The sequence below is a fragment of the Camarhynchus parvulus genome, chromosome 3 (genome assembly GCF_901933205.1).
Source record: "Camarhynchus parvulus chromosome 3, STF_HiC, whole genome shotgun sequence".
Taxonomy (NCBI): Eukaryota; Metazoa; Chordata; class Aves; order Passeriformes; family Thraupidae; genus Camarhynchus; species Camarhynchus parvulus.
Window position 1 is genome coordinate 17,026,707 of NC_044573.1, and position 21,688 is coordinate 17,048,394.

Below are 21,688 nucleotides of genomic sequence, written 5' to 3' on the forward strand. Positions count from 1 at the left end.
CATGTGATAAGTTTGCTTTAATGTCTTCATTTTAGAATTCTAAAGGCAAAGCCTACAATAGTGAGTAACGTCACAATCCCAGGGGAGTTCCTGCTGCACTTGGGTCAGCAGTCCAGAAGGGCTTTGAGCAAACTCTATTCCTTTACTCTCTCAGTCAACAGTGAACAGTGCCACTGCCACTGTTCCTGTGGGACAGAGGGAGACTGCTGGAGCAGTAAAATGCGCTTTCAGCACCAGCTGTGTGATGGGTGCCCTAAGGCATGAACCAGGACAGCTGCTGAGTGAAAGTGCTTGCTGCTTCCCATGCAGCAGAAAGAGCTTGGTGTCACTGTTCTGGAGATGGGACACAGACACTTCACAGCAGTATTGAGCAAATCAGGTTTGTTGAAATACACTCATCTCTCAGGGGTCAGGGTACTGTTGTGATAATATTGTGTGTGCTAGCCACAAAGACAGGCTGCAGTGAACTTGTTTCAAGCACTATGAAATCTCCAACACGGTGAGCTGATTGCAGACGGCAATCAATGTATGCATGCTGAATAGGAGCTTGTAGGTTTGAGAAAACATGTTGAAGGCCAAGCTTCTCTGTGAAGGAACAAAGACTGGGAGAGATGAGGTCAGTAAAAGGGATCTTTGCATCAGCTCCTGAACAAATGTGAACAGGTTGTCAAGCACTGCCACATCTTTTTCTCTGTTCTTACGACATAACATGGGGATAGATAATATCTGCATGATGACATCTTTCCTGCTAATAACCATGGTCTAGTCAAGGTAGAAGAAAGTGGAGATACAGCACTGTAGCTGTGATCAAAGTTGATGACAGGATTCAAAAAGTGCTGTGTGGGTCAAAAAGTGCATTTGCACAGAAGGCAGAATGTTAACCATCAGTACTAAAGAAGGTTAGTAGCTCTTTGAATTGGCATGCAAACTCACCTGGAAGGACCAAAGGAATGTTCCTATTTCTGTTAAAGAAAGCCTCAAACGGGCTCTCATCAGCTTTATTCTTTATCAAGCAAGTGCTCTGCTGAGTAGGCTTTCTCTAGAGGAAGGTCAGAGATGAGCTGCATAGGTCAGAAGTGTCTGGAAATGCTACTAATGAGAAGCTGTAAAAAATACAATATGAACTGTTCCTCAAAGCAGAAGTCTGAGTAAAAAATGCACTTCAGGACTGTTTTCATTAGGAGTTATATGGAATTCCCTCAGGAAACCTCCTTCAAACAGATGTTTATATTACTTCTGTCTCTGGCTAAACATGAGCAATCACAATGCATACCCTGAACTTTTATGGTAGGCTTTTTATCAAATTGTCATACAACTTCCTTCTGTCTGCAAATGCAGAAACTTCTTAGAAAGCTCTGAATTAGACACTTCACATGAAAACTTCTGCCTATAGCTAATGGGCTGGTCTTGCTTTGTGGGTTTGGTTTTTTTTTTTTCTTTAAATTTAATGCCTATCTGGCTCTATTTCTCAACAGCTGAATGAAATATAACAAATGAATTAAAAAGTAATAATAACAAATTAAAGCACATCATTTATTCTAAAAACTAACATGGAGGAAAACAAGTGTGGATGTTTTAAGGCCCTAATGGAATTTTCTAAATGCTTTTTTTTTTGTGATCTCGCACTTCTTCAAGGCAATTCAACCTTAATTCATGTGGTTTTATGTATGTGTTTTTAAAAATTGTTTCAGGCAAAATCAAAACATAGAAAACACAAAATATTGTACCTGCAGTGTCAAGTTGGTGTGCAAGTTTGTGCCATTGGAATAGAATATTTTCTCTTACACTTAATTTTGGTTTTATTTTTACAGGAAATAATGAAAAAAGTGTGCCACAACTCTTGATCAGCGACCTGAAGTTTGAGAAGTCATTACCTAAGCTCATGTTTTCTCCTGATCAAGAAAATCATCCATCCAAAGCACCAGTCAAATATGGTGAATTGATTGTATTGGGGTAAGTGTTTGTGTGTAAGAATCTGAGGGTTTTCTATGCTGTAATCCTGTGGACATGTTTCAGTACTGTGTTAATCGATTCTTGGATTTAAATGTGATTAATTGAAAATCTGTAATTAGTAACACTATACTAATTGAAAATACTTGATGCTTAGAATGGAAGTTCTTGTGGGTCTGTATCTCATGAGAAACTAAGTAATACAGGAATGATGGACTTTGTTCTTTTTCTGTGCTTTTTGTCAGGTACAATGGGTCTCTCCCAAATGGAGATAGAGGGAGAAGGAAAAGTAGGTTTGCTTTATTTAAAAGGCCCAAGGCAAATGGGGTGAAACCCAGCACTGTGCACATTGCCTGTACCCCTCAAGCAGCAAAGGTAAGCTCCATTTCTCCCTTCAAGTCTGATTTCTCCTTGTGCCATATAAAGAGCTGTTAGGAAATGGTTTAAACAGCTTAAATATCTGGCTGTGAAAAGAATGGTTTGTGTTTTTCCAAAGGTTTTTAGTACCTGTCAGGGTTAGCAAGAAACAATTCAGCAAAGAAGATTTGGTGCGTAGTCCTTGCTATAGCCAGGAAAAAAAGAGATTAGTTTTGAAACATGAATGTTCTGGGCACAGGCTGGTCATCTGTTCTAGACTTTGTGGTTTTGGACTCACTCTGCTTTAGGACTAACTTTGCTTCACATGCAGCTTACTTTTAAACGATCCTTGCCAAAGCTCCAGGTGCCCTCGGTGCTCCATCCAGTGGGTAGGAGTTCCCCAGGGATCAGGACAGATGGGTTTTGCCGGGTATGTTTCATAGGGCTTGAAATCAGAGTTCCCATTAAGAAGCAGAAAAGGAAGGGCTTAGGCCCTGAAGTTGAACTGTATTTCAACAGTGTATGCCAAAACTAATACATCATAGCTAAGGTATTACCATGAAATATTGTGGCTATTCAAGTGTGTGTGCAATTGTGTTCAAGAACTAATGGAGCATTTCTACTAAACAATGGAATTTGAGGATGCTTAGTAGTTGTTCAGAAACTGCCAGTGACAAGATCAGGCCTTTAAACAAGCACAGTAGTGTTAAGTTCTTGACTCCCAGAACACCTAGACACTTAAGGGTCTTGACCTTAAATTCAGGGAATGGTATAAAGTATTCTGAAATCAGAAGCATTTTTCTACCAAAATTCTTGTAGTAGAGCTACATTCATAGTAGATCTATGAAAAGAACATTTATTTTTGCAAATTCTTTATGGTCTGGTAAATGCTGTTTAGCAGCACTTTTAGAAGTGTTGGTTAGTTCCCTAGTAGGTAATTGCAGAAAGAACATCTAGACTAACCAACTGAAACCTTTGCTACAACTTCTGCAACCTCTGTTGAGTTTCTCCATTTTACCCCATTTACCACCACTTTTTTTATCTATGTATCTTAAATTGGTCAGTACTGATTTTAGTATTAACTCAAATCCTGGTTTTAGAATGAAGTCTGTAAGTTTTTGTCCTCACTTTGCTGTTGGCCAGGTTCACTCTGAGATGGCCTTGAAGGTGTTACATTAAGTTTTAGCCTTTGCATTGGGTTGTTTTGTCCTTTTGTGTTCAAGCCAGTGTTGCTTTAACACAAAACATGACTAATAATATGCCCCGGTTATGTTTATTTAGTTGCAGAATATGGTGAAGAGACCAGTTTGGTCTGTTGCTGAATCAATCCTGCAGCTTTTTTTTAGTGGCCAGGACTGGGTTTTGTGAAGTTTAACTGTAGGTGTGTCATTAACAACCATCTGCCCTAATGCCTTAATTAGCAGAAGAGGCTGATGTTATATATATATATATATATATTTATATTGTCTGCTTTGCTGCTCTATTCTGTAGAATTACTGTGCACTGGTTGAGTAACATTTGGCATTTTTCCATAGGCAATAAGTAACAAGGACCAACACAGCATATCTTACACTTTGTCTCGGGCTCAGACTGTAGTAGTTGAATATACTCATGACAGCAACACAGATATGTTCCAGGTACGTGAAGTAAATGTGTGTGTTCTCATTTTTGGTAGTTTCAAACAAGGCATCCTCTCAGCAGCCTTTTTCTCTCAGACTCAAAAGTTTGTGTGTCAGTTTCTGCACTCACCATTCAGAGCCATTTAATTCAGTTCATTCCCAAGGCCATCCTGTGAACAGGGCTGTGTGTCTGTACATCTTTTTTAAAAGACTTGGGCAAAGGTGAAAGTTGGGGGGTTTTGTGACTAATGCACAAGATTATGGTTTTGCCTTTGCTGGCCTGCAAGTCACATAATCTGTCTCTAGTCCCTCCTTGCAAAATGAAGAATAAAGGGCACCTTTCTCTTCAAGAACTTAGAACTTTGCTTCTGGCATTTACAAAGGGATTTGGGATCAGCCAGTTGGAGACAGGGTAGAAGAAATACAGTGTGGAAACGCAGGAAAGCTTTTGGCACAGCTAATATGAAAAATACTCTGAACTTTTTTAAGCAAACTCAGAAATGTCTAAAGCACTGGGAGATGTGAAGAGAGGAGCCTTCAGTGCTGATGCTGCCAGTTCAAAACAACTTTGCTGCAGTTCCTGTGTGTATGAGAAGGGACCACAAACACATCTGCAGCTGTGGTGTGCCCTCATATCTTTTAATTGTTTCCTGTTTTTCTCAAAAGGAAGGGGTTTGTTTTGGGGTTCTTTTTAATGTGGGCTTTGTTCTCTCTGATTCCCAGACTGTGATCTTGTGTAGTTTTTTTTCCCCTCGTTGTTTCCACTAGTTTATAACAAGGAGTTTTGCTGTCACAGCATTTAGCTGTGACGCCACAGCAGGATCTGAGGAGGTGGGAGGTGTTGGGAAGTGTTGGAGGAAGCTGCTTTGCAACTGCAAATACAACAGAGCAAAAGGACTGTAATGAAATCACTGCAGCATAAGCTATTGTTTGTGTGAGTGTTCTCTCTTCAGGCATGCTCTGGCATGTGTGCTGCTCTGAAATTGCCCCTGGCAGTCCCCATTTACTCATGGGTTATCCTGCCTAAGAAGCAGTAGAAAAATAGATTCTGACAAAGCAGTTTTAGTCTCATGAAAGCTCTCCAGCCCTCAACAAAAAGCACCTCAAGCTTTTGGGTCTCTTGCTCAACAGTTAATCAGTCTTAATATAATCACCTATTTTCAAAGAGCCGGAGAGCTCTGGAAATGAGTGAGTAGTAGTGTGTAAGGGGGCTTTAAACCCAGCTGTATGGATGTTTGGGAAAGGGTTATTACTTTTCCTCTTTGTGAAGAAAGATGAGTTGACTGGAAAAGGAGGGATACTCATGCAGTTTCATCAAACTCAGTACAGTTGTGTGGGACTGCAAGACTCACAGTTCCCTGCAGCCAGAAAAGGAGGTGCAGCTACCAGCAAAACCTGATTGTAGTCAGATGTTCCATTCTTGTGTTCTGAGCGTGTAAATGTAGCCCCTCTCTGCCACAACCACCTGGTCCCCTGGTCTTTCACAAAAGGTTTGCTGCTTCTCGGTGCCCACCAGAGCTGAAGAGACAGCTCACATAATCTGATTTTCATCTATACCTTGACTTTAGTCTGGCACTGTTCAGTGTTCTGGGCATACAGAGTGACTGCACGTCACTGTTCTTCCCTCTAACTGCTGTTCCCTGGCTCTTTTGGTGCTCCTGCAGCTGGTCTGCCTGACCTGAGTGTAACCTCTCTGATGAAAAGGCCTTCAATGGGAAATCATCTCAGAACTGTCTTAATTGCATCATTTTATTTCTCCTTCCTTCATTTGGCTGTACCCAGCTTTCAGAATGACTTTGATCATTTGGAGGCAGAAAAATTCATCAATTCAGATGAGGCTTTAGAAACCTAAATTGATAGACTGGTGGACAGGAATGCTTTAAACTGTAATGTCATGATTTTTGTATCATTGCTTTTAATTGCTTTGAATTTGAATAGTCCTAGACCCAAAGACAAACTTCTGATCAGTTTTTTGTTTGGTTTTTAATGCTTTTCCAGATTGGTCGTTCAACAGAGAGTCCTATAGACTTTGTAGTAACAGATACAGTTCCTGGGAGTCAGAGTAATTCAGATACACAGTCTGTGCAGAGCACAATATCAAGGTTTGCCTGCAGAATCATATGTGAACGCAACCCTCCCTTTACAGCAAGAATATATGCTGCAGGATTTGACTCCTCAAAAAACATTTTTCTTGGGGTAAGGGAATTCTTTTTCTTTTTTCCACTAAAAGTTCATTGCACGCTTATTTTTTTTTAAATAATTCCTAACTCCAGCCAAATTAAAGGTTCTCATTGATGTGATTTCTTTTAGGAGAAAGCTGCAAAGTGGAAGACATCAGATGGGCAAATGGATGGACTAACAACAAACGGAGTTCTTGTTATGCATCCTCGTAATGGATTCACAGAAGACTCTAAGCCAGGGGTGTGGAGAGAGATTTCTGTGTGTGGGAATGTGTTCAGCCTCCGTGAAACCAGATCAGCTCAACAGAGGGGGAAAATGGTGAGAGGAGTGACCAGTGTTTTATGCAACCTGTTTAAAATGGTGCAGCCATTAGGGGTATAGTTTGGGCATAGAGCTGGAATCTGCTGGAATTCCACATAGTTGTCACCTCTGCAATTAGTTACACAGCCTCTTATGTGTCTGTCTGCGTGCACAAAGGTGTCTTGATCAACATGAATAGCTGACAGTTTATCTGCAAACTAGTACTTAATTGCACATCTAGGCTGCTCTCCTAAACTGCTTCCAGTCTACTCTGTATTTCTGCAAGCTCTCCTGCACATTCTACAAGTATTTTCCCAATTCTCCCTTGTTAGTTTATGCTTTTTGCCACTTTTCCTTTTTAAAAAATAATGAAAAATAGATATAATTTTATTGGATATTCATTTCCATGTTGGCATTCTGAGTTTTCCCTCTTCTTTTGTTTGCAAAGCATCGGTGACATTTCCAGGAGATGTTTGGGTTCAATATGACTTGGAATGTTTCAGCAAAAAGAAATGCTACATTGAACATTTTAAACAGCATATTTAGCTAGGAGTGCAAATGGGAGGAGGGGAAAGCCATGTGTAAAGGGGTATTTTCTTAAAACATGTCTAAAATATGATGGAGGACTAAAACAGTCTTGTGATACTCCTTGAGGCATTTCAAGAAACATAGTTGAGAGTGCTATAGGGATGGAATAGAGAGTTGTTAAGACGGGAGAGGAGCTTTTCTTGACTCAATGTGGTCTATTTTAATGCACACTTCAATCTCTTAAAATGCTGGGGTGGGGTTTTTCCAAAAAAAGGAGGGCAGAGAGAAGCTGATACTGGGCTCTCTATGGGTGTCTTGTGGACACAGTCAGAAGATGCTTGAAACTTTGATGGACCTTCCAGGCAGATTAGTATTGTGGAGGTGTACGTTGTTACTCTTCAGAGCCCCTTAGGTGACAGCTCTCCGTGTCTGTGTCCATGTCAAGGTTGAGAACGAGACGAACCAGCTGCAGGACGGCTCCCTGATCGACCTGTGCGGGGCGACGCTGCTGTGGCGCACGGCCGAGGGGCTGGCGCGCACGCCCACCGTCAAGCACCTGGAGGCTCTGAGGCAGGAGATCAACGCGGCCAGGCCCCAGTGCCCCGTGGGCTTCAACACCCTGGCCTTCCCCAGCATGAAGAGAAAAGATGTTGTAGACGAAAAGCAGCCGTGGGTGTACCTGAACTGCGGCCACGTGCACGGCTACCACAACTGGGGGAACAAAGAGGAGAGGGACGGCAAGGACCGCGAGTGCCCCATGTGCCGCTCCGTCGGCCCCTACGTGCCTCTGTGGCTCGGGTGTGAAGCGGGATTTTATGTGGATGCCGGACCTCCAACTCACGCGTTCAGCCCCTGTGGACACGTGTGCTCAGAAAAGACAACTGCATATTGGTCCCAAATTCCTCTTCCTCACGGTACTCACACTTTTCACGCAGCGTGTCCCTTCTGTGCGCATCAGCTGGCTGGTGAGCAGGGTTACATCAGGCTCATTTTCCAAGGGCCTCTCGACTAACACAGGTGTTCCCAAGGCCTGCAGTAAACTGATAAGCTAAGCGATTCTCATTTTTAAACCAACTGTTTTTCGTATTCTCTGGGCTTTGCTGGTTTGCATTAAGATGAAGAATTTTTTGGTTTTTTTGTTACAACAGCTAAATCCCTCTTTATTGAGAAAAGTTTGGAAATAAAAGGAATGGGGGGAGAAGGGGGAGACCTCCTGCTTTTTTTTTGGTTAACAACTACTTCTGAAGAGGTGAAGAAGTGTTGTAGAGTGAACTTCAATGCCTTCAGTTTAATGGTTTTTGAATCACATGCCCACAGTGTTTGAAAGGTGTTCCATTCTTTTTGTATATGGAGGGTAAATAGTTCAAAGAACATTAGTTTACAGCTTGGATGCAAACATTGTAAAATATAACATGTATATTAACTCTTTTCTATTTATCTTTATTATTGAAAATATTTAGAGTGTTTAGAGAGTAGCATGGTCATAGTGTGTTACATCCAGCAATTGGATGTGTAGAGTAGTTCTGGATGGAGAAGAACGTGGGATGAAAATGGTAGAAAAATCTTTTAATCTAAATTACTGAGTTCTTAGAATAGTTAAAATGCTTTTTAAACAAAGCTAATGCAAATTATGATGGCATAAAGTTGTGCTTGAACCATGTTGAAAGGTAGCTAAGAAGGACTCCTTAAATTGTCTTTTTGGTAGGACTGTACTTAAGATCTGGTTATGAGGAGAATATTTACGAGACTCTTCAAATATGCAACTTAGTCTAGATTAAGGATTTTTTTCTCCCTTCACGCTAACACTTCTCTTTATTTAGCATTAGTGACATTTGTGAGGGTTTTTCCAATGTTAAATGTGAACAGACCAGAAAGATGAGGCTTGTTCTGTTCCTTGCTGTTTGGGGGTGGGGGGTGGGGACAGGGGGAGAGGTGGATACACCTGGGCATGTGTGGGGAGCAGTTTGTGACTTGGCCACAGTCCCAGCCTGAGAGGGGTTTGTCAGCTGGATGCTCAGCAGCCTTCTGCCTGCTGCCTGGTGGGGGGGCCTCAGGCCTGGCCCTTGCCCCTCTGCCAGGTGCAGATGCTCATCGGGGCCACACATGGAGCAGGTGGAGCCTGGTAGCCAGGGGATGTGTCCTGCATCCTCGGGCAGCTGGGCACAGCTGGCAGTCTGTTGGGAGAGCTGGGGCTGGGCTGGGCTCAGACCCTCAGTGTGAGATGCTGCTGTGGGCTCTGCTTACTCTGGTCTCTGCTCTCCTCTTCCTCCCCCTCCTTCCCCTCTGTATCCACCAGAAAAGACCAGTGTACTACATGCAGCTCTGCTGCCAGCCCACTGTGCTTCATGGCAATCTGACCTTTTTAGCATTGATTTGAGCTTTTTTTGGCCAGCTTCATACATTTTTTTAAAATATGTACTGTATAATTGACAGTAAGAAAATTTCTGTACTTTATAGCAAGGCTTTAGCTTTCATTTTTCTTTTGAAGCTGTTCTAAAATTTTCTTTGTTTAAAGAGACCTGTGTTGTTTAGATGTCATGAATTACTTACTTTGACTGTCAGTTATTTCTCCATTTTTAAAAAGAAATGGTATATATTGTTTGGTTCACTCAGGAAATGCATGTGTCAGGAAACCTGTACTATAAGTTCAGTTAGCTGTCATGTACAAGTAACTGCTGTTACTCCCTTTCCATAGAAATATAACTGATTTTGACATTTTCCAGATTATATGCATTAAGTAATGAAACTTATGCAGCAAGAAATCCCTGTATTGTAGTTGTTCTAATCATCTTATTCAAACTATAGTATACTGTAGTTTTAATTTTTATTTGCAAATTAATTTATTTAAACTACGTGAGTAAACACTTTTCAAAAACAGAAATTCTGGGATTGTGGCTTTGTTTCCAAGAGATGGGAAAGGGCTGGAGATGGCCCTTCTGTTGTCACCTCAGGTGTCCCTCTGTTCTGCACATATGGATTAAGAGCACAGAGAAGCAGCAGCTGTAAAGACTTTGGACATTTTCCCTGGTAATGGCTTTGAATAGCTCCTTTCAGATGTGTCCTCTCAATGTGTTTTATATTTAACTCTGTGTTAAAGGTGAGATTGCTGTTTAAATGGCACAGTTAAATGAGTAAGTTACAAATACTGAAATGTAAGCAAAAACTGAACTAAATTTTAAAATGACAAGAGCTCTTGATTCTGTCTTCCACAAAATCTAATTGACATTTCTCTGGTCCTAATATTGTTGACTACAGGAACATGAAAAACCAGAAACGAACTTAATGAAAGCTACAAGGCAGTATGAGTAACACAGAGCTGAACTGTGAGCACAGATGGAGCATGGGATGGTAGGAGGAATATGGGAAGTGCTGTTGGAGGCCCAGCTGGAGGCTGATGCAGAGCCAGGGGTGCAATTGGGTACAGGCACACCTAACTGCAGAGGGGAAGAAGAGAGGGTCATGCCTGACATACAGCCCTTGTTAAAGCCCTACCCCATTTAAGATGGTACATTATGCTTACACTGTACTTCTCTACCCCACTCCTCACCCCCCACCAAAAAAGGCATCCCAGACAAAGGTACCTGAGCAGAACTGGCTGTGTCTCTGGGGAGTTTTAGGCTAAGGTCACTCTTCAGTCTGCCCCACATTCTGCCTGGTTTGTACTTTTCTTCACCCAAGTTGGGCTTGTTTAATCCCATTTTTAGAAGAGTGGAACATGGGCATTCAAACACTTGAGACAGGGAAATCCCACTGTCAAAGGCAGCATAGCAATGGTTGAGTAGTTTGAGGAGCAAGTTCCATCACCAACAACAGCATCTCTAACTCTGGTACCCTGTTTGAGTACCCCCAGGCTTCTGTTCTTTGAGAAATGATTGCAATAATCCTCTGTAAATGGTAAAGTGAATTTCAGATTAAAAGTACTCAAACAGATGACTGAAGCACTCTGAACTTTAAGGCCAATCCTTTTGAACAAATTTTGGTGCTGCAAGAGGTGGCACCTTGCTGGTTTTAAGACAATCACAGCTCCACTTGTGACAGCCTAAAGCAGCCCCTTGCAGCTGCCAAGACCAGCCCCAGGTGAGATCTGTGGCCTTCACCTGCTTTTAAAGGTTTGCTGGACTGGCAAGAAGCAATGGTGATGCAAGCACCGGATGGGACAGGACTGTTCCCTGGGATACCACTGCAGGTATAAGGGAATCAATGGGAAAATGACATTAAGTGTAGGTACTTTTCTAGCCTTAAAGTTCAGTGAAGCTCTGCAGAAGTGCCTTTGGATATGAGCAGCCAGTTTTCCAGTTTGTGTGTGGCTGCCCTGATCTGGGCAGTGCAATGTGTAAAGCAGGTGATCTAATGAACTAATTTGCCTTTCAGCTGTAGGAGATTGCATAGATTTAACACTGCCAGAAAGCAGCAGCTGGCTAATAAAGCCCTTTTGTTTTGTATTTTTGTTTTTTCCCCAAAGCAGAAGTGGGGCAGCACAGGGTGCTGGCAGGAGGGCAGGAGCATAGGGAGGTTGCTGTGGCTTTTCTGGAGAGAACAGAGTGCTCTGGTTCCTTTGCTGACTTGGCCACTGGGTTGGAGCAGCCCCAGGAGTGCCTGGTGTGACCCTGAGCAGTGTGGTGCAGGCTGGGGATGAGGCCTTCCCATCCCAGCTGTGCTGGGCTTGTTACACCTGCAGGAATGAGCCTGGTCTTCTGGAAAGTTAAACATGAAGTCACCTCAGGAGACTCCTGTGTTGGAAGGTGCTCTGCGAATCCCATAATGATCCTGCCATGACATGCTTGATCTCCTTCTGAAGTGACACTTTCCAGGCTCAATTCTAAAAATACATTTCCAGTTTTGCAATATAAATCTACCCCGATGCCTACAGCTATTTGCGTGCTGTCTTTCAGCCTGGATTAGGCCTGGTTGCTGTTGAATTAGACCAGATTTTGTGGTCCTTGTCTTGGCTCATCCCTTTCTGTAAAAACACTGGTAGAGCTCATCTATTTTTAATTGTAGCACTTGGCTTTAACATAAGGGCTGTGATCATCCTAGAAATGCAGTTTCTAAGGCTCTTTTGCGACTGTGGCAGATCACTTGTACCAGCAGTGTTGTGCATACTGTAAAGAAGATCTGGGAAAGCATCTCTGCAGGAGCTGTGATGGTTTCTGTGGCTGGGACCGGGGACTCCTTGGCAAGTGTGGCCTCTGCAGGGGCAGCAGCAGTCCTGCCCCTCCCCAGGTGCTGCTTTCAGGGCAGCAGCAGGAGCTCAGGCTCCTGTTTGCTCCAGGAGAACAGCTCTACATCACTGTGCTGTTGGGAGGCAGTATCCTCCTCCTCCTATATTCCAGTGGGGAAACACCAATGGGTGCTACTGCAGCAAGAACAGCCAGCACCTTCAGCTCTGCTGGTTCTTGGTCTGGTTCCATATCTGAAAGCAAAAGGGGGCAGATTTAAAGAGCAGAAAAAATGGGCTTTTATTACCTCAAGCCTCAGGTGCCTCTGTGAGAGCAGCCATGCCAAATCCAGCCTATGGGAAGCGCAGCAGGACCTGTGGCCTCAGACACACATGAGGCTGGGATCAGTGCAGCCGTAGGAAATGGCATTAGCTGTAAACCCCAGTGCCTGAATCTTTATGCTCCTGCCTTGGACCCTCCTGAGCTGCTGCTGCCCACCTTCGCTGTGCCTCCCAGCCCTGGCAATACAGCCCATTCCTCAGTCACTGGGAGCAGGTGCCTGCCGAAGCAGGTCCTGCTTGCCTTGCCCAGCACAAGCCCTTGTGGGATCAGGAATGCATTGCCTGCGGCTGCGTTCCTCAAGGCTAAGCTTCAGGGAAGATGAGTAACCAGAGGCAAAGTGCCAGCTCTGGCAGTCAGGAACTCCCTGCCCACTCCCTGCCACTCTTGGGTTTGCTGCTATTGTGTACAGATCTCAGTCCTTGTCCTACTGTCCCTCTTCCAGGGCTGGCAGCACCAGCATCACTGTTAGCTGGCTGTGGTGTTTGCCTAGCTCTGCTGGTGAGGATATGTTTGTGACAGCAATGAAGCACCAGCAAATCCTGGGTTCTGCCAGCCCTGCAGAGAACCCATTGCTCCAGTGCAGGGGGCTGAGATGTTTCATGAGAGTACAAATGACCTCAAGATCAACTCAAAGAAGGACCTTCCTGCTGCAAAGGCAACTTCTCTGCAATTTGGTAATAGCTGCAGTATTTTAATGTTTTTATTTTGATTTAGGACCACTACACAGCTCTGAGGCAGGAGTAAATTATTAATCTGTCTGACTTCCTTCCTCTACCTTGTCTACATCTCTAGTACCAGTTCTGTGCTGAGATTGCCGTTGGAGATCTGCTGCCTTCCAGAAAAACAATGAGAGTGGAGTTCTTTGGAGTTTAAACACATGCCAGGGTGGTCTATTTTTCCTTTTTGTAGTGGAAAGGTCTCCTGAAAAGCCTTCCCGTTTTCCAGCCCTGGCATGGCACATGGACTCTTGAGGATTCCGTGTGAGTGCTGCTTGGAGTGTGAGCAGCACAAGAGAGGAAGGACATGATAGTTCATGTTGTCAGTCAGATTTAAGTGTGGTTAAATACAGTTAAACCAGTGGGAAAAGCTTCTTTATGTCTGTTTTCTTTGCTACTCACTCCCAAAATTACCTGTCTGCTTATTTATACAATTGTCTTGGCCCTTATATTTGTTCCTGTTTCAACACCCCCTGAAGAAAAAAAATTAATTTCACTTTTCTCTGCAAATATTTTATCTGAAAATTTCTAAGTTGTGTTTCTTGTGATTATGCCTTTCCTTAAGTGATTCTATTAAAATATGTGAATTGTAATGCATTGGACTATGTTGGTTGGACCCAGGACCTGCAAAATGTATTTTGAGGTTTTTTTTGGTCACCTAGTTTTCAGCCTAGGTAGGGTTTCCCTTCAGTCTGTCCTGGAAAACAAGCTGGTCAAGGAGGAAGGAAGAGCAATGGCTTTCCAGGGCTCTTGGGAAACACTCTGGGCCGAAGGGATCCACTTCTTTCCCTGGATCATGCTCAGATTCCAAGTGCCTCCCACTTCCCAGCTCTCTGTAAAATAACTTTTTAGTAAAACCACTTGGGATCTACCTATCATTCCCTTTGGTTGGCTGCAGTTTCAGAGCTGGATGAACATGAAGCCTTCAGTGCTTCCATATCTACATCTCTCCAAAATAATATTTTTAGCTGATCCCAGAAGATTTGAAACAAAACAAATGCATGCAGCAATATTCTAAACTTGCCTGGATGCAAAGCTAAAAACTGCAGCTTGCTGTCATGTGCTTGATGAAAGGAATTGAGTCAACTCATCCTTTCAAAAAATCCCATGCTTTTTTTTTTTTTTTTTTTTTTTTTTTTTTGCTGTTGTGTGGGAGGAGGAGAGAATTAGTTATTCAGTGGAATGAGGACAATTAAAAGCAAATGCAGCTTCCAGCAATGCCATCATCTGTTCAGTGTGCCCTGAGCAACACAGAGATAGCCTGGCTTCTTAATTGGCCCCTTTCCCTTCCGTCCTGTGCTTCCCATTGGCACAGGGGTGGCAGGTTCCAAAGTCTCCATAGGACTGTGCTGCAGGTGTGCCCATTCTAGCTTTGCCTGGACAATCCCCTGAGTTGTGATCTCAGAGGGGCTGGAAGGCTCTAAACTGCCGTGGATTGAGAGGGCATGATTGAGGCAGCTCTCCTGCCCAGCTTGCCTTTCCCTGGAGTGGGGACATGTCCATGGATCCCATCCTAGGATGGAGCTGTGGTGTCACCTTTGACCATTGCTGGAGGATGAACGTTGCCTGAGATGTGTCACAGGGATTTGGGCCTCCCCACAGCCCGTGGTGACAGTGGCCACCTGGACACAGCTGGGCCCAGGCTCTGCACAGCAAAGCTGTTGAGGTAGCTTGCTTCACTTTTGAAGGGGAGCTAAAGCAATCAGCAGGCCTTTAAATGCCACCTAACCACCCAGGGCATGGATGTTTAATGCTTTTTCACTTATTCACATTAAAAGTGGATCCAGAGCAGCTTTCCTGAGGAGGCAGGATCAGCAGTGCCAATGACCTCAGCTCCACCATCGCCCCAGGGGCTTTCAGTGTTACTCAGCGATTTTTGCCAGCGTCACTCGTTATCACTTGGAAATCTCACTCCACCTGTTCTGGAGCAGGAGCAGCAGAAGGTGTGTTCAAGCACCTTTGGGCAATGATGAATCATGCTCATGGCAAAGTCCTTGGCAGCTCCTGGCTGCTGTCATTGAAAACTGTCACCAGAGCAGGCTAAATGACTACACAAAAGTGGGGTTTGCCTGGAGTCTGTGCCAGCCCTAAAGCAAAAAAACCCAAACAACAACCCATCCCCTTGGGCCCTACACCAATATTGCCAAATATACATTATTCACACAGTGGAGAGTTTTTCATACCATAGAGGCCTGGGATTAGTGTTCCTCACAACAACATAAATATATTTATAGCCCACGCGTGTCTGCATTTTGTTATACTTTTAACTTCATAGGCTAATGGTTAATAAAGCCAGGCTCTATTTATGTTTCTGCAGCAAATATTGAATAGTATCATGCAAAAGGTCTAGGATCTGCTGGCTCCAAACAATCTTTCAGACTGTAATTTAGGGTCTCATTCACAGAATAGAAGGTATAAAAGTGGTAGTCCGAGGTTGGCTCCCCCAGGGCACAGCCAAGAAAGAGAAGAGCAGCTATAGGAGTCCCCAGGATGGGGCATACTTAACCCACCTTTGCTCTTGATACTCAAAAAAATCAGGGTGTTTGGAGCTCCTGTACTATTTAAAAGGAAAAAAAAAACCCAAACAAACAACAACCACCAATAAGAGTTCCCAGGTTCCATCAAACAAGTTTTTTGCAAGTTTGAGATGCAAGTTTCTTTGTACCAGCTGATTTAAAAATACATTGTTCATTGTGTAGCTACAGATCCATGCAATGTCCTCTCCATCATTTATCTGCCCTGTGGCAGGGTGGTTCTACCCAAATACTTATTCCAAGTGTTTAACACGCTTGCTCTTTCAAAATCTGCAGTAATGATTCCACCATGTCTCCAGGCAGCCTGGTCCATGGCTCAGTTATAGAACTCATAAACTCAGATCTACTCTTAAACTGTAGAGCTCATAAACTTCTATCTACTAAAGTAAACTGAAGAGCAAGTTGGGACCAAATATCTACCTACTGTTTGGGGTTTGCTTTCTTAAAGAAAAAGAAACAACTCAAAGCAAAAGCTTTCATATTCCAGGCACTTCTGCAGAGTTTGGAAATAAAGCAAAAAAGCAACTTCCTGCAAAACGCATAGATTAGCACCTTCCCCTGTGTGACACCGAATAAATTTGTCCAACAAATAGACCTGGGAGGAAAAAGAAAAGGAGGAAAGGTGCCTACAAAGCTGTAGACCCCTGATATTCATTTTATTAAAATTTAATGAGGTTCTATTAATAATGAATGCAGCCAGGAAGATGGGAGAAGAGCAGTGGAATGGCCTTGAGATTCCTCGTTAGCCAGATTTCTCTACAGAGCAGGCAAAGAAGAGGGCAGCTGGAAGCAGCAGTCTGCAGCAGGCTCTGTGGGCTGCCTACATTGGTGGAAGAGTATTTTAAGTGGTTTTTCTTTAAAAGCTGAACTGGGGGTGAGTTGTACACATGTCCTGCAAGGAAAAGATGCTCCTGAACTCCAATGCCTTGAGTATAGCGTGGGGAATTGGAGTCATTTCCTCACTGATGGTGATTTCCTGTGTGAAGTTAACTCTGTCTCCCTGGGTCTCCCATCCCACATGGTATCATCTGCACAGAAATCCAGCTCCTAGCCCTTCAGGAGCTGATCAGCCACCATGGCAGTGGCTGATGTGACACACAGAGCCGGGGGTGTGACGGATGTTACACCTTGAGCACAAACAACTGCCCTGCTCGTTCAGCTCGCAGCAACGCCGTCTGGACCATTTCCTTGGGTGGCTGCGTTACCCAGCGCGATGCAAGGGGAGATGCAGCTCATCCGTGACTTCCCTTTCTCAGCTGCCAGGCCAGCTGCCTTATCAAAGAGAGCAATGGAGCTGATTAGACACGGCCTGTTTTTTTTTTTTTTTCTTTTAAGCCCCTAGCTGTTGCTTTAAGGCTTATGTGGGTCTTTAATTAATGCTGTATTTGGATGTCCCCCTAACTATTGCTAATAGGTTCTCTGTCTTGTGGGACCTCTTCTGTTCCCTGGAGCTTATAGTGTCATTCAACTGACCACAATTTGATCTGTTTCTTGAAGGTTCCAGAGTAAATTTTACTTGACCCTGCTGAGTCTGGGTTCCTCTCATCTCTCTTAGCTGTTGTGTAAGCTCTTCTCTTCCTCATCTGGCCTGTATTTCCTGTCTCTGGTTCTTACTATGAAGCGTGTTAATAAGCATCTGGATGCCATTAACATGTTTTGTGAGAACAGAAGCAAGATAAAAAGTAGAAATTGAAAGCAGAGCCTATGTAGAAGTAAATTTGTGTTCTTTTGTGTTTCCATCAGGAGCAACCTCCCAGAAGAAGATATCTTTGCATCTTTCTCATGCTTGTGAAACAGACCCCTAGGCCTGACTAATCCCAGTCAGGTAGGTATAAAAACACAGTTTGGACAATTTTTTTTTTTTTTTTTGGACAAGAGTTGCTATCTGGCAATAAGAAATACTTCCAAGGATCCAGGAGGTATTAGAAAGAGCTTGGCTATGGTCATCTCAAAAAGCCCTGTTTCAGTAAGCATTCCTCTTCTGGAACAAAAAGGGGCAGGACAGAAGAGTGCTGATCACTTTTCCCCTTACTTTTCAGGGCTGGGTGAATCCACAGAGCATATCTGAGTCTCTTTTGAAAAGTCACCAGCAGATGAAGTAATTTGAGGCCTCACCCACACCACAGTTTATTCAGCCAGCTGCGTAGGTCTCTTAACAGAGGTGCTTTTTAATACAGCATGTCAAGTGCTGAGAAATATCACTTTGATTTTGACATACTCCCCACCAAGGATGATGTGTTTTCTGTTATGAGTTGTTGTCAAGGTGAAGAAATGAATTAGCATGGATTTTTAATTGCTTCAATGTTGAACTCTGATATAAGCTGGAAGGGAAACATCATCCTGGATGAATAAAGAGGTGGTGCAAGAGCTGATCACCCTCTGGTGAGAAGCCAAGCTCTCCAAATGCAAGGAGGAGATTTCAGTGTTGCTTCTATCTCTATCTGCATTGAATCATTTGCTGGTTCCTACAGAGGCTTCTGCTGCCGCTAGCAGACACCCGGGGACAAGAAAAGACGCGATTGTCTGAAATCCAGGTACTACTCATTTCTGGAAGTCTGGGGAAAGGCTGCCATCTGCTGTAATGCAGAGCAGTTGCTGGAAGTTCATTTGACTTAAATCAAATCCCAGCAGTTGCATTGAAGCTGAGATGAGCTCAGGGTAGGAGCAAAGTAAAACAAGCAAAGACAAACTGTGCCCTCAAAGACCTGATGATGCTTTTTACACAGACCCCTCTCCTAAAAATGGCTGTTACCTAGCACGCCTTTAGAGGAAAAAAAATCTGCCCTGTGGACCTGCTTTAATCCCTGGGATTTCCAGTCAAGGTCATGAGGCACCATTCAGAAAGCTGCTGGCTGGGCCAGCCTGCAGTGAGGGTGCTGCTTCCTCTATTTAATCTGGCACCCTCATCATTCCACAGCCTCTCAGTTGTAGAGTTCTAAAATGCAGAAAGGTGTGTGGTTTTCCTCTCAGCAGTATGTGTGTGACACCTACACTAGCTACAAGTGAACTTGGCTGTACCCTCTACCCACAGGTCTTGCAACCTAGACAAGAGCAAAGTCTAAAAATATCTACAACTCAGGGCCTTTATCGGTGATCTTTAAAATAAAACATGTACTGAACCCTGTGGCATCTAGAATCAAATTCTTCTCTTTAAAAGTCACTAAGATGCCAGCCCTACTCCCTCAGTACCAACATGGTCCATTTTTTCTGCACTTTTTTCTTTTTCCAACCATCAGTTGCTGTGAAACTGCACGTTTTCACCCAAAAGTGTTCTCAGAAACAAGAGCTTTTTGCTTGCCTGAGGTGCTGCTTGGACCAGACTGTTTTCCATGACACTTTCCTGAAAGCATCCCACTGGAATTCCTCCTTTTGTAATGTTGGAGTGGCCATGGCTGGATTGAAAGGGAGCAGTGCACATAACAAGCTAGCCTGGAAAGCTGACATAAAGAAAGCCAGAGCTCCTGATGAGCCAGGTATTGATGTACTCCATCAGAATAAACTGCTATCTGATAAAATGGGCTCACTCCAGATACAGAAGAAAGGGCTTTTAATTTTACACAACCTCTTTACTGGAGATGGAGAGAACCAAGAACTGTGTGAAATGCAGCCACATCTGCAACATGTCTAAGGTGCTGAGGAATGACCTGGAGCCAGGAGGAGCTCTGCTACCCTTGCAGACATGGAGGAATACATGCCAGGGCGTTCAGGAGCAACAGGAGAGACTCGGCATCTCAGTTTTATGGGTTGTTCTTGTGTTTTGACAGTGTCTTGATGCCGTCTATTAAGAAACTGTCCTAGAAAAAGCCATGTGAAGGGGGGGCCCTTGAGGTGGGCCTGTCAGAGGTCTGAACCTGAGTTCCACCAGTTAGCATTTGGTTGACATGATAAAAATAATCTTCAAAATTGTCATCTGTGTTAATTTCGAGAGCCAGTTGCCCTATAAAACTGGCATCCCATTCTGCATGTTCCTAAGCTCCTGTCTTGAAAGGTTTCTCGTGGCACTGAGCACCACGCTCCACTTAAACAAGGCCTGGAAATATGTTCCCTGCTACTGGCATGAAATATTCAGTCTTAATATCCCTTCACATCACTTGAGACAAGAAGAGCAGAAACTCTCCATCTGCCTTCTCTGCAGTGTTCATTATTTTACATATTTATTTTATGTCCCTTGCTTCCTTCAAGGAGAGCTTTTCCTCGAAGGTTGGTTGTTCCTATCATTGTTTAATGCTGCCCTTTTAGAGACAAGATTACCCACTACACTCAGGGTTCCTGGGGGACCTGCCCCTCTAATTACATTTAATCACTATTTTCCCTCACATTCCCTATGGATTGCAGTACCTTCTTCAGTTTTTAGCAAGGTGAGCAAAGGTTTCCTATGGAAAACTGAAAGCTAGTGGTACCAGGATCCTGTATGCAAAGACCTTCTAAAACACTATGACATCTGAAGGAAGGAGGTCAGGTATTCCTAGAGATGACCCAGCTTTTACAACAGTTGGCTGCTAGTTCTGCCATTGAGCAGTAATAAGCATTTCCTTATTTCTTTAATGTCTCTTGTATCTGAGAAAACATTGAGCTACTTTGTTCTTTTTACTGTTTATTTTCTACAGCACAAAGCTCACAGTTTCCCATTTCTTTTCCAGGAAGACTCCACTGAAGACTCCTGAGCTGGCGTGAGTGTAGGAAAAAGCCCTGTCATATTTCTGTTGTTTTATAAGAATGCCAGTTTAAGTTACATAGATGAAAAAGCAGCAGTAGAAAGTTTTTCCTGGCTAAAGCTACTTGGGATTGGAGTTTTTCCCTGGAAGAGCCTTTGTGGAACTATGTCCTATGTGCCCAGGATAAGGGTGTTTGTTGGGCTGAGTCACGCTGCCCTGCAGAGCTGACGTGGCCCTTGGCAATCAGTAGGAAGCGCAGATAACTGAAATGCTCCCATAAAAGCAGACTTTGTGGACATAAGCTGTGTGTGAGGAGGGAGACTGACAACAGATCAAGTGAACTATGCTTGACTGACTCACAATTTCCTCACCTCACCAGCTCTGCTGGCTGTTCCTACCCACAGAGCGATACAGGCTGCAAACACCACAGTTCACAAGCCCAGCCACGCCACGTGCCTTGGGGAGCTTTGTTATGCTTTAAAGCAGCCTTTCCTCTCAAAGTCTCCAGAAATCACCCACTGAGTCTCCTACGGTCTGGAGGAGATGAGGTTTCTCAGGCTGGACTGGTGTTGTCACTGCCACCACGGGGTTTAGCAGAAGGGTGACAGTCAGAAAAGGAAGCAGCAGGAGGCAACCTCATGGCTGTCATCCTTTCCTTCTGATCCACAAAGATGATGTAGCTCTAGTTCATTTTTCCCAAGGGGAACAGAGGGCTTTGCTGTTAATACAAAATGCAGCAGAACAGTAACAACATTTAGCTAAGAGATAATGTCAATAAGGTAGAAAATCAAACAGTTTGTTACTTTCCCTGCGTGAGCAGATAACATGACTCTTATCATTGCAACTGGAAGTCATGAGAGGGTGCATGGCTCAAATGTCACTTTGAGGGTATGGCTTTCCCCTGCATCTCTGACACAATTAATTACTGGCTTTGAAAGTACCGCTCTGGTGCAAGAGAAACACAGACACAATTTTTCAGGGCTTCCTGGGCAAATGTCAACTGAGGGGTAAGCCGGCTCTACATAAAGGTCATTTAATGCTAAGCAACTGATGCAAAATTTCTTCTTAAAGCTGCTCTGACCAATTCCCTGAGATGAGCCCAGTGGGATAGCTCCCTGACTCAGTGAAGATGCTGCAAGAACAGTGTTGTGAACCTCAGCAGCTGAGCACTGAGGTCAGTCCTCCACAGCTGGGCTTGGCTTTGGCTCCGTTTGCTGACCAGGACTGGACACATTTCAGCAGTGAGTGGATCAACCCATGATTCATACAAGGGAGGCATGGAAAATTGTATCCATGCTGCAGGACACCTTCAGCCTCAGGCTGACTCATAGGGCTAAAGAGGGGAAA

At 43.8% G+C, this 21,688-nt stretch overlaps 1 protein-coding gene across 4 annotated transcripts in view; it reads left to right on the plus strand.

Annotated features, from left to right (window-relative positions):
* PELI1 (pellino E3 ubiquitin protein ligase 1) overlaps positions 1-10,122 on the plus strand; it is a 43,758-nt gene extending 33,636 nt beyond the window's left edge. For all 4 annotated transcript variants that reach the window (XM_030944483.1, XM_030944481.1, XM_030944482.1 and 1 more), the window contains 6 exons: positions 1,812-1,953; positions 2,196-2,325; positions 3,843-3,944; positions 5,925-6,122; positions 6,237-6,425; positions 7,381-10,122. In XM_030944483.1, the coding sequence (XP_030800343.1) occupies positions 1,883-1,953; positions 2,196-2,325; positions 3,843-3,944; positions 5,925-6,122; positions 6,237-6,425; positions 7,381-7,947 (1,257 nt within the window). In that variant the 5' untranslated portion in view covers positions 1,812-1,882 and the 3' untranslated portion in view covers positions 7,948-10,122. The remainder of the gene's footprint in view (positions 1-1,811; positions 1,954-2,195; positions 2,326-3,842; positions 3,945-5,924; positions 6,123-6,236; positions 6,426-7,380) is intronic.
* Positions 10,123-21,688: the final 11,566 nt, after the last annotated feature.